Here is a 12,195-nt window from a genome sequence, read left to right on the forward strand (position 1 = left end):
GGGCATGGCGGGGCCGCTAACCCCACCCAGGAGGGGGCAAGCCTCCCCCCAGCCCGCGTCAGGGCCCCTCTCAGGCCTTGCCCTCTCTCTCTCCCTCTCAGGCACACTCCATTCAACGCAAGAGCTTCCTCCCCGGTTTCGGCACCTCTGCCCTGCTCGGTCGGCGGTGGGTGCCCCCTCCCGTCGCGCAAGGCGCTGGACGCCCAGACACCAGCCCCACCCACGACCGTGGGCTGCAACGCTTCCCCTGTACGTCCTCGCGGTCACTCTGCTCCCGGGTCCCAGCTCCCCCGCTGTGCGGGCGCCACCTCTGGGCTTCACAGGCTGCCTGTGAGTCCAGTGTGGCCGTCAGAGTCTTGCCGCTGCCATCCCGCCCCCTGCGTTTCCACGCCACCTCCGGGCCAGTCTCAGGCGAGTCCCGTGGCGCGGATTCTCCCACGACGTCCTCCCGGGCGTGTCGACAATTCAGACTCTGTGCGCACCGGGGCCCGGGACGTGCGGGAGGCGTGGCGAGCTGAGTGCTTTATGTCCCGCCCGCCTCCTCGCTGCGCTTGTTTCCGTGTGAGGAGGTCTTGCTGCCCTGCTTAGGTGTTCAGTACGTTCCGTGCATCTGCCTCGCACAGGGGGCCGGCTGTCTGGGCTCGGCCTGTGTCCACGGCACCAGGGGCTGCGCGGGTCCCTCTGATGGCCTCTGGGGACCGACATGCTTCTCCACCCTCAGTAGTGCCGCCTGCCTTCTGACGTGGGTGCTGTGGCATCAGCCTCGTCCGTTACTGCAGAGGTGCTGCTCAGAGTCAGATGTTGGCGAGGCCGCTGCATCCCGGCCCCTCCTAGGCGCTCGCGGTCAGGCCGGCCCGGCCGCCCCTGCCGCCCTCTCTGCACAGGCGCGCTCTTCTGAGTGACCACCGGTTGGCCACCTTTCAGATGAGTTCAAGTGTATTTCAGGGGCTGTAAGGGCAGGAGGGGCCCCTGAGGGCACAGGCCCTGCCGGTGCTGGAATCCCCACGGGCTCACTGGTGGACACTTGCAAGGGACACAAAGCAAGGACGTACACGGAGACGCTCGGCCACTTAAGAACAACCAACACAGCCAAACGAACCAAGTCAAACAAGGCCCGGCGAGGACCCCAGCAACACCAGCGTGGACCTCGCCTTGGTGGCTCAGCCCAGGCCCCAGCAGGCGGCCTTGGGCGTTTCCTCCGGAGCCACTAACAGACAAGGGGACGGAAAAACGGCGGCCCGGCGGGCACAGCAGGGCCCTGAACCTGCGCCCCGGTACTCACGAAGTCTTGCTGAATGTCAGTGAAATCCTTCCCGTACTTCTCCAGGGCCTCCTCGAACAGGCTGGCCTCCGAGGCCGACCACTCTTCCATCTCGTCCCTGCAGAGGACGGGCCCGCCCTGCGGCACCAGGGCCGAGATGGCCTTGGCGACGTCGTACACACTCCTGTGCAGCGTGTCCATGGCGTGGAACTGCAGCAGGAGAGGCGGGGTCGCCTGGGCCCCAGAGGTGGGGCGACCCCACCCCGCCCGGCCCCAGGCAGGAGGCACACCCGGGCCGTGTGGGAGGCCACAGGACCCAGGGGCTGGCCCTCCCTGCCACCTGGGAGGGGATACGGACAGTCTCGGGGGGGCGGCCGGGGGCCTCTGGGGAGAGCACAGGAACAGGCCAAGCTGCTCGGAGCAGAAGAGGGGAGCAGGTGTGCTCCCAGGCCCACTTCGGCAGCGGGGGGACTCCAGGAGGGGGGGGCTCAGCCGGCAGACAGTGGGTGACTGACCCCAGGGCCAAAGTGCCCTGGGCAGGAGGGGCCGGCCTAGGGCACGAGCCGTCCTCTGGGAGATGCCGCTGCCTCTGAGGTGGCAAGTGTGGAAAGAGAAGGGCGGGCTGAGGACGTGCGGCCCGCAGACCAGCAAGGGCCCAGTACGGCCTGACCACGTGCCGGCCGGCAGCCTCTCACCAGCATGAGACAGGGTCACCACACAGGGGCAGTGAGAGCCCTGCGCTGTGCCCCCCAGGGAGGGCTGTGCCCCCCAGGGAGGGCTGTGCCGCCCGGGCAGCGGCTGCTGATCTGAGCAGACGCACAGGGCCGCGGCTGCCCGGTGGCCTTCTCACTTACCAGGGTGATGTCCCGAGAGGCGGCCGCGGCGCTCATGTGCAGGCTGGGCTGTCGGACAGAGCTGCTGCAGTCCAGGGCGCGTGCAAAGGTGCCCACGGAGCTGGGGAGGAGGAGAGACGCTGACCACTGGAGCGGACAAGCAGGAGGAGCGGCCGGACCAAGCCAGACACGCAGAGGCGTCCAGACTCGGCTGTCTCGGGAAGGAACACTGTGGTCTGGAGCGCGGGGACGTCGTTTCTGAGACCTTGCAGACCTCTTCTTACAAAAGAGAGCCTTCAGGTCCTGAGGCTCAGGACCCCATTCCTACGCTGTTTCCGACGGCACCCGGCCCAGGCGCCTTCTGGGCGTGTGGCCCCCGTGTGCTCACAGGAGCTCCCCTCCTGCTGTCCCAGCCCAGGGACCCCTGGGGGGCCGGCCTGGGCAGAAGCTGCTCCTCGGAGGGCTGCCCCTTTGTGCCCAGGAGGCCCTGCGCCTCCAGGCCACATGTGCCCAGTCCTGGAGCCGGACGAGCAAGCCCTACCGTCCGGGGAAAGAGCCCCCATCTGCGGCCGGCTTACGTGGCCTCGGCTGGCGGGCGGCCCCTGAGGTCCACAGGTCGGGCTGCCTCCTGGACCCAGGGACCCAGCAGCCCCCCAGAGCCGGCTCCACCTTTAGGGAAGGGCCAGGCCCCACCCTGCAGGCCTCCCTAGGAGCCACGAGGGGGTCTCAACAGAGCAGGGCCCCGGACCCTCTAACCTCCCAGGCCCTTCACTGGGGGACGCCCTGTAGGACAGGCACCCAACGCCCACCGCAGGGGCGGGGCAGTGGCTCAGGCCCCGTGCCGGCTTGCGCCCGGGGGTCAGGCAGGACGTGGCCGCCCCAGCCCAGCACTCACCGGGCCACCACCAGGAACTGGTCGATCTGCTTGTCCACCAGCGGGTTGTGAACCTCCCACACCTTGGTCTCCAGCTTGGCCTGGTCTCGGCCGTCCTCCTCGCCTAGGAGGACGAAACACTGCGCGGTGAGAACACCGAGGCCGTGAGAAGACCCCCGCAGCTCCGCTTGGAGCCCAGGGTTGGACGAGGTACCAGGCCGCTGAGGCGGGGAGCGGGCTGGGAGGGCGAGTGAGCCCAGGGACGAGGCGGCGGCGCGCGTGCGCACACACACGCGAGCAGGCACGTGCACGCACGGGGCGGTCGGGCCCAGAGCTCCAGGGCGCGCTCAACACACGATGGCCTTCACCTCTGGAAACAGTGGGCGCCTGGGGCTGGCAGCCCGTGGCCCCCGTGGAGGAGCTTGAAGAGGTGCCGTCGGGAGGGCCCAGGGAGCACAGCCAGCTGGACAGAGGGGTGCAGCGGCTCGGACCTGACCAATCAACTCTTTCCTCTGAGGCTCTGCGGGGTGGGGTGCGGCTGCGCCCAGCCCCCAGCGGCAGCCCTGCCACAACGAGGACACTGATGTCAACTCAGTGCGGACCCACGCCTGCCACCCAAGGGCGCCCTCGGCGTCAAAAGCCTCCGTCTTGGGGCCTCTTCCCTCTGCAGGCGGGAGCCCCACTCCTCACCCTGTATGCGGTGGGCATGGGGCTCAGGGCCCAGCCAGGAGGGTTTCTCTCCTGGGCAGCTGCCCATGCCAAGCGCCACCTGCCACGTGCTCCAGGCTGCAAGGGGCAGACGAGGCCAGCACGAGGGTCCAGAGAACGCCCGCCCCGAGGTCACAACCCCGCTCAGCTCAGGCGCTCCGCCTGCACGTCTGCAGACCCTCTCAGCCTCTGTCGCTCTCTGGGGCGACCAACTTCCAGACCCAGGGCAGGACCCCTGACGGCACTCAGCAAGCCCGCGGGAGCCCTGTGCGAGCGCGGTCATGCAGGGCCGGGCACGGCTGGAAGTCACCAAGGAAATACGTGCTCCCTCGCCCTGGGGAAGGTCAGGCCCTGCTAGGCCCCAGGGGACAGCGCCGGGCCAGAGGCTCACAGGAGAGAAGCCCTGCACTGCAGACCGACCCGGGGGTGGGAACGAAGAGATCTGAGGGGTCGGGGTCCTGGGGGCTGCATCTGTAGGACGAACACAGGTGGGATTTTCCCGGTGTCGTGGGTAGGCTCCTTCCTGGTGGTGACTCGGCACGGAGAGCCCTCCCCAGGGACAGTGGGTACCAAGGAAGGCAGGGCCCCCACTCCTGGATCCAAGGTCTGCAGGCCGCGACCAGCCCCCAGCGACTGCCGGGCAACTGAGCCCAGAGCCACGGGCACAGCTAGCTGTGGCCCCAGCTGGCGCCCACGCCCGCTGGTGCACCTGCAGACGCCTCACGCGCCCAAGGCAGGGGCACAGCTTCACCCGCTGGGAAGGGTCCAGGCTCCAGGAGGAGAACAGGGAACTGAGGCCTAGGCCGACCCCACCTCGCCCCAGCAGCCCAGGGGTCGGGAGGAGGAAGGGCTGTAGGGATGCCGCCCCTGGCCCTGGGGCTGCAGGCAGGGCTTCCCCGGGGCACCCTGAGACCAGAGACGCGTCCTCCCGCCAAGCACCCAGGGCTGGCCAGAAAGCAAGGTCCTCGGACGTTCCAGCCACTCAGTGTTCTCCTGTGGCCGCCGCTGTTTCCCACTGGATGTGGCCCTTTATCCTCAGCCAGGCTGGCTGGGATGGTGTAGACCAGGAGGCCCCACGGGGCCACTGGAGGATGCCCATCCCTGGAGCGGGGCCCGGGTGCCAGGCGCACCCCCCCAGCAGGAGGACGGGCTGCACCAGGAGACCAGCTGGGCCAGCGCATCTGACCCTGCGCAAGTGCGGGGGCCCCCACAAGTGACGCGAGTGGCCCCAGGGCAGGACCACAGGGCAGAGCGCCAGGGCTGGTGGGAAGGGCAGCCTCACCCCACCTGGGACGGAGCCGGACACCCACGAACAAAGGGAACCGCCCCCACCAGGTGCTTCCCGTTAGCCCTCCTTCTCACATCCGACCGGCGGCAGGAACCCCCATAAGACAGAGACAGAGACCAAGACCAACCAACGGGGGAGGCAAGTGTGTGTGTGTGTGTGTGTGTGTGTAAGATGCACACGCGTGGGAGGTGTGGCGCGCGTGTGCGCTCGTGCGCGTGTGCAGCAGGAAACACGCACACAGGCCGAGAGCGGATGTTTAGGTCAAGCGGACCAGCTTCTGGGGATCAGGGGTTGCGCCCCCGAAAGGAGCAGCAGCCACGGAAAGAGGGGACGTCCGGCATTTCCACAGCACAGGGGAAACCGAGGCACAGACCACAGGGGAGCCGAGCCCAACCCGCAGCCCCACAGGTGCTGGGGACGCTCGCCAGGAGGACACCGCGCTCCTGAGGGACACCTGGGCGCCACGCGGGGATGACCCTGCACACAGGGGACCACTCCGCAGGAGCACAGGCTCCGAAGAGAGCGCCATCCTGGGCAAGCAAGCGCGCAGGTCAGCCGTCGGGCCTGCCGCACAGCAACTATGCGGCCGCGCAGGAAGGAAGTGGGGGAGGGGAGGTGGCGGGTACCACGAGGCCCGGACCCCGCCGCGCTCCCGGTCAACCTGAGCTGCCTGAATGTGGCCACCACCCAAGTGACCCGGGCTCAACCACATGGCCCCAGAAGGAAGCCCGCCAAACGGCGCCCCAAGCCAGACAGCACCGGCCTTGCTGGTCACCGCGGGTCCACGTTCCTGCCTGGGCAGCTTGGTCGGGGACAGAACGGGCTGAGAAGCTGGGAGTCAAGCCCGCCCACGACCCCCGGGCTGCTGAGGACTGAAGGGCAGGGGAGCTGCCACCGCGTCCCCGTGCACTTCAGCCTCGCGGACGGCACCACCCGCCAGAAGTCAGTGAAACAGGCAGATCCATTCAAACGAGTTTTTGGGAGAGAAAAAGGGCTTCGAAAAGGTTATGAAAACAACTGACGAAAGGAAACAAAATCTGCAGGTGCCAGAGAGGGTCCGACGACCCCTCCTGCTGGGGGTCCTGGGGCTTGCCGCCCCATCCCAACACCCAGAGGCCCCCGCCCTCCCCGCCAGCCCCCCGGCCCACCCTACCTTCTTTCAGCAGGTCGGTGATGTCCGCCTGGTACCGGTTCCCGACACGGATCTCCCCCTTGTCAGCCAGGAGGGTCTTCTGCTGGGGGTCATAGACGAGAGAGTAGAAGAAGAAGTCCTGGAAAACAGCACACGGGGCGGCGTCAATACACAGCACCCTCGGCCACGCTCGTGGGAGGTCAGCAGACGGGAGGGGCGACCGTCGGGGAGACACAGAGAGCTGACGGGTCAGCAGGCTTGAGAGCGCAGGGGAGGCAGCTGTGGCGCCAGTTCCCCACACTGCCACGTGCCCACCACAGCAACAGTTTGAAAACTGAGTTTATGAGAGCATTTCACAGCAACAAAAATCCGAAGGCATCTGGGAACGAAGCTGACAGATTCTGGGCACGTCCTTTGAGAAGATAGTGCCGTTTTCGTGCAGTTGTCACAGGAGATGTACACAAAGGGGGTTACGTTACAGAATGTTCTGGACTCGGTGCCCAGAGCTGTCAGCGGAGCAGCAGCCTGCGGCCCTCAGCCTCGGAGCCTGTCTTCACCCCACACGCCTGCGCCCAGGCTGTTCCGGCTGGAACTGGCACAGTCCGGCCCTCCTGGCCCTTCGCTGCCTGGCACTCCACGTGCCGAAGCTGCTTCTCAGAAGCTGCGTTTAGCTGGCTTGGGCTGCTCTGCAGAAACCAGCCTGCCGACCCTGGGCTTCCCCGGGGGTCTCCCCGTGTACGCCGAGGGTCGCGGCACCCCGTGCCAGGACTGCTACCTGGCCCCGTGTCCCCGTGCCGCCTTTCTTGGTCCCTTGTGGTTGCTTCTCGCGGCCTCTGCTCCCCGGCGGCGGCCAGCTCCTGCGTCGGCGCCAAGGGCTCCTCTGGGTGCGGGTCCGTGCAGGCTGCGGCTGCACCCGCAGCCGAGGACCGACTCCCTGAGGCCCGAGCAGGATGGCGGGCCTGGGCGCAGTCAGTCGATTCTTGCCCGGGGCCGCCCAGACCGGGAGGGGAGGCCGTCCCAGTGGGCTGCCTGCCGTCTCAGGCTAAGAGCCACCCACCCCTAGACAGGTGAGCGAGAGCAGCAGAAACCACGAGGCGTGCGCCCAGGACACACACAGGTCCCCGAACGGGGCCCACGCGCTCGCCACTGCCGGACACCAAGTGGTTCACAGCCGCCGTTTTGCTCACGGCCGTCCCTCCGCGTCACCACCTCTGTGTGGCTGTCACTCAGGGGTCTTTCTAAACTGCAGACAACAGCCCCCAGTGGACGCACGCCTGGGGGCCACGGCCCCTGCTCTGTCCCGTGGGCAGGCACGCGGCGGCTCCCTGGAGCCCGGGCTGCCCTGGGGGCTCTTCAGCGCCGACTCCAGGCAGCGTCCTCCTGGTGGTGCTCCAACGCCTGATGGAGTCAGGCCTCGGTGACGCCACGGCACCGGGCTTGCCCTCCCTCGCTGGACTGCTGTCACCATGGTCCACGGTCCGACCCCCCGTCCACCTTGCCCCTCTGGGCCCCCGGGAAGAGCCGGGCCCTGCCTCGGGGAGAGGGAACTGTGGCTGAGAACAAGCGTCGCCCACAGACGATGACACTCCTGCTAGGAGCTGCGGGGTGGCCGCACGCAGGTCCCAGGGGAGCCCGCAGTGCGTGGGGACACGCAGGGAGGGGACCCCGGACCCACAACCACTCCTCGCCTGGCCCCAGGAGCTCCCTTACACTGCGACCTGTCCCACTAGGTAACACCCGTGCCCGCGCCGCTCCTGACCCCGCTGGCCTGCCATCGTCCCCAAACACGCTTCTCGCTGCTCCCAGGACTCACGCGTGCACCCTCTGGGGACGTTTTCGGTCGTTCCGCCTCGGGGGAGGGGCGCTGGGCGGGCAGCACGCACCCGCCCTGGGTGTCACCGCGGGCTCAGGGCGAGCAGCTCGGGGGTCACAGCAAGGCCCAGGCACCGGCTGCCGTGGCTCCCCTCCCACCCTGGTCTGGGTTGAGGAGGTCGGTGCCCTGGCCCCAGACCCTGGCAGCACTACGGTTTCGGTTTCCTAAGCTCAGAAACCCTCTGGCTGCCTGGCCAACACAGTCGTGGGTCAACCCAGCGAAGACTGGAGACGGTGGCCTGGACTGCAGTAGGGCCACACGCCCGCTGGGGAAGCCTGACGGCGACCACGGCGGCCAGCACGGGTCCCATCGTCCCCTCCAGGACGAGTCGTGCCCCTCCTGGGGGGCGGGGGTGGTGGGGAGAGCAGACCCCCGGGAGCCGTCACGCCCACTTTGGGCCCTCACTCTGGAGGTGCGAGGAGTGGGGACTGCACGGGACACCGGGAAGGGCCGTGACGGCGCCTGGCCTCAGGGCGCCACGGGCGGGGAAGGGCCTGAGCCCAGCGTGAGGTGGGAGCAGCAACGCCCACCCAGACCAGACCAGCGGAGCCAGGATCCGCCTCTGCCCCCCCGCAAGCCCCAGCCCACGGCCGGGTCTCACCTCCCGTTCCAGGTAGGACTTGAGGGACTCAGTCTCGTTGAGCAAAGTGACGCTGCACTTCCCTCTGCAAGATAAGGGCGCGCGTCAGGGGAGCAGGGCAGACTCCCTCGGCCCGCCCCTGGCCCCCGGGCACCTGACGTGGGTGGCGGGACTCCCTCGGGCCCGCCCCCGGCCCCCGGGTACCTGATGTGGGTGGCGGGCAGTGACTCCAGCTGTCTGGAGAGGAAGAGCTCTCGATGCCTCAGCTGGTGCTTGAGCTTCTCGGGCAGGTCTGCCATTTCTGGGTTCTCCATTTCCTCCTCTGTTTCACCTGAAGGACACAGAGCTCCTGTGAGCTGGTCCCAGAGACACACGCTCAGGCGGCTGGACAAAGGCCCACACGCTGGCTGCACAGGCCCCTCCCCACGCTGGACCCGGGGCAGGTGGCAGTGTAGGTCCCCGCAGCGCACCCCAGAAGCCCCGGGCATCTGAGCAGGAAGGAGGACAATGTCCTGTGCTGGCCTGGGAAGCAGCACGTCAGAGAAAGAAGGGAAAGCGAGACAGCAGCTGCTGCACGTCCAGGACAGGGGGGCAGGACCCACCATGCCCCGCAGCCCTCCCTGCGCCAGGAACCCCTCAGGCCTGCCTCACAGCAGGGCACACAGGCGCGGGCACACGGGCAGCCCGGCGCACAGACCTCAGGACCCTCCCGCAGGGGCGGCTCTTACCTTCCTCGCCGTTGTCGGCCCCCGATCCGGTTTTATAGCAGACCGACAGGGCTGTGTAACAGACAGACAGCACCCAGATGGCGGGTCAGCGACAGCGTGCCGCGCTACTCACTCCCTGCCCGGCCTGGACTGAGGGCTGTGAGGCCAGGAAGCAGGGTGGACAAGGGGGCCGCGGACCACCCAGCCAAAGACAGAGAACACCTGAGCCTCTGGACATCCCTACTAGCTGACCTCAGCTCCTGCCAACCCCACGCCCACGCTGCCCAAGACTCTCCAAGCAGAGCCCCAGACAAGCCTGGGCAGCGAGGCCCTGCTACCTGCACACAGAACACACCTGCCCCTACGAAGTCGGGAGAAGCAAGGACGGGGCGGGGGACACGGCCGAGCCACAGCGTGGGGGGGCGGGGGCGGGGGACGTGTCCCAAGGCCGGTCAGCAACGCGTGCTTCCTGCCTGCGGATGGTGATCCGGGGGGCCTCGGCCACACCTCCAGGGCTGGGCCATCGATGGGCACAGGGAAAGCCTGAAACTCGAAACTGGCATGCGGTGGGGCTGTGGAAGGTCTCCACGATGTGGACCCCAGCACATGCAGCCCTGGGGCTGGAGTGCCCCCAAACACACACTGGCGGTCTGGGGTCGTGCACAGTGGGGTGGGGGAAGCCAGACGCATGGCGAAACCCATCCTCTGCCCCAAGACCCAAAGGTAGGGAGGGGCGTGGAGCCCAGCCCCCCCAGGCTCTGGGCCACCACAAGGCCCCTGGCCCTCTGCTGCCCTCCTGTGGTGGCTGCAAGGAGTCCTGGTGCCCCTGGGCAGGGGACACGCCCCCCGCCCCCCCAAAAAAACCCTGGTTGCAGCAGCTCAGACGGAGGTCAAGGCTAGGGGCGGGGGCGCTGGGGGAAGAGGGGCAGGGCCAGTCTGCCCGGGCCGTGGGCGATGGGAGCCTGGCCTCGGCACCTCCCTGCCCACTCCCGGGGACGTCACAAGCACCCGGAAGCCGGCCCACCACCCCCACACCTTATCCTGCTCACGCCTGTCCGGTGACGGCCCCGCTGGCCCCGCAGCATGGCTAGGGACCGGGCCGGGGGCAGCCACCCTGGCCCCTGCCCGCGACAGGCCCTTGGGCATCCATTCTGGGTCTGCAGGCACCACCCCTCCCTGTCCTGAAACTAGCTCACAGTGGCTCTGAGACCCCCAGCCCACCAGGGCTCCCTGCCATCAGCAACGGTGAGGAGGGACCCAGCAACGCACACCCCAGGGCCACGCTTAAGGCCTCAGGGGTGGCCAGGGTTTGGGCCAGGCCAACCTCCAGCCCCCGGGAGACCAGGAGAGAGCCTCCCCACAGCCCCCAGACCCTGTCCCCAGCGGACCCTCAAACGAGCGTGGGCTGTGGCGCTTGGCCTCTAGGAACCCAGGGCACATGGCCCCTGGCACAAAAGCCCCTCCCTCTGGGATCCAGGGTGCCCGGGCCCTGGGCTCAGAGCTGGGGGGCCTTCCCCACAAGGCCCAGGCAGGCTCTGGGCTCCCACCCTACGCCAGCTCAGCTCACACACCCTACTGGCTCTCCCGAGCCCCTGCAGCTGGTTCTGGGGGGTTGCAGGGAGGACCTGTCACCTGTGCCCACTGTCCCCTCGGGCAAGGCCTTGGTCTCAGGACAGCTCTGTGGGAGGGGGCCACACACCTCGAGACAGGGCCGTGGCGGAGCAAAATGTGGCCTGGAGACCCCAGCAAGGGCTCTACCGTTCCGGGGAGGCCTGTGTGGCCCCAGGGCATCTGTGCTGCACCAGGGGCTGGACGTCCTGGTAGGGGCAGGGCGGAAGCTTGTCCCTCAGGCCCCCGGGCCCAGAAGAAACTCGAGTAGCTAATCTGACCATGCAGTGGGCTCCCCTGGGTCTCTACCCCTCCTGCCAGAAGGGCCCGCAGAGTGTCCCTACACCCATGCCCTGACGCTGGGCGAGGCCCTGGGCAGCGAGGTGGACCAGCCTCGCCCCAGCTGCAGTGAGCTCACAGATGCGCACACCAGGAGAGTCAACCCCGAGAAACGTGGTTTCTGCACAAACCACTGCGAGACGGAGCAGGCAGTACAGGCTCCTGAGAAAACAGCCGAGGCCCCGCACTGAGAGGCAGTGAGCTGGTGGGAGCGGGTGGCCTCCTCAGAGCAGCACACCCCGTGCGCGTGACACGTGTTCCCTGCAGCTTGGCTCTAAGTCCCCGGCAAGGAGCTTTCCCTGCACGCAGAAGCCCCGCCGGCACCGCAGGGCCTCTGCCCACCCTGCCAGCTCCAACACTTCTGCAGGACCCCCTCCTCCCACGGGTCTCAGGGCCTAACACCTGGCCAAGCTCCCCCCGGGGGCCTGAGAGCAGGAGAGCCTGGGCCCGTGGACACAGCGCGCCGTGTGCCGAGGGGCAGGGGCTGCAGTCGCTCTGGGCTGAGCAGCAGACACGGGGAGGAGATCCTCTGTCATCGACACCCGCAGGTCACCTACCGCCAGGGCCACCCCCAAGGCCCCCGTCAGCGTCCTGACAGCATGAACGCGAGCCCGCGTGCTGACACCTGCAGGGCCAGCGACTGCACAGACCACTCCACTGGGCCACGCAGCTGTGCACCCCCAAGACCCCGGCTCTTTCCCTCTTTTCCTCGGCACCGGGAGGCCAGAGTGCTGGGGTGGTGGGCACAGGCTTTAGGGTGGGAGGCTGAGAGGCACTGTATCCCATCTCTGTCCCCTCTGGGCACAGCCTCAGGGTCCACCACTGGCGTGCCACAGGGACGCTGCTGACAGAGGCCAAAACCCAAAGGTGGGATCCCATCCTCCCATGAGGCCAGACAAGGCCGGCAAAGAACCGGCTGCTCCCTCAGGGTCGGCTGCACAGCCTGCGGCCACCCTGCGTGGCGCAGAGGCCTGGCCTGGACAAGAGCGCCC

At 68.1% G+C, this 12,195-nt stretch overlaps 1 protein-coding gene across 2 annotated transcripts in view; it reads right to left on the bottom strand.

The window, feature by feature from the left end:
* Positions 1–12,195, bottom strand: part of MTA1 (metastasis associated 1) — a 37,756-nt gene that overhangs the window by 6,829 nt on the left and 18,732 nt on the right. For both annotated transcript variants that reach the window (XM_060003801.1, XM_060003802.1), the window contains exons 4-10: positions 9,278–9,328; positions 8,754–8,880; positions 8,571–8,634; positions 6,118–6,235; positions 2,990–3,092; positions 2,116–2,215; positions 1,283–1,471 (exon numbers count right to left, since the gene is read on the bottom strand). In XM_060003801.1, the coding sequence (XP_059859784.1) occupies positions 1,283–1,471; positions 2,116–2,215; positions 2,990–3,092; positions 6,118–6,235; positions 8,571–8,634; positions 8,754–8,880; positions 9,278–9,328 (752 nt within the window). The remainder of the gene's footprint in view (positions 1–1,282; positions 1,472–2,115; positions 2,216–2,989; positions 3,093–6,117; positions 6,236–8,570; positions 8,635–8,753; positions 8,881–9,277; positions 9,329–12,195) is intronic.

Source organism: Delphinus delphis, chromosome 2 (assembly GCF_949987515.2).
Source record: "Delphinus delphis chromosome 2, mDelDel1.2, whole genome shotgun sequence".
Taxonomy (NCBI): Eukaryota; Metazoa; Chordata; class Mammalia; order Artiodactyla; family Delphinidae; genus Delphinus; species Delphinus delphis.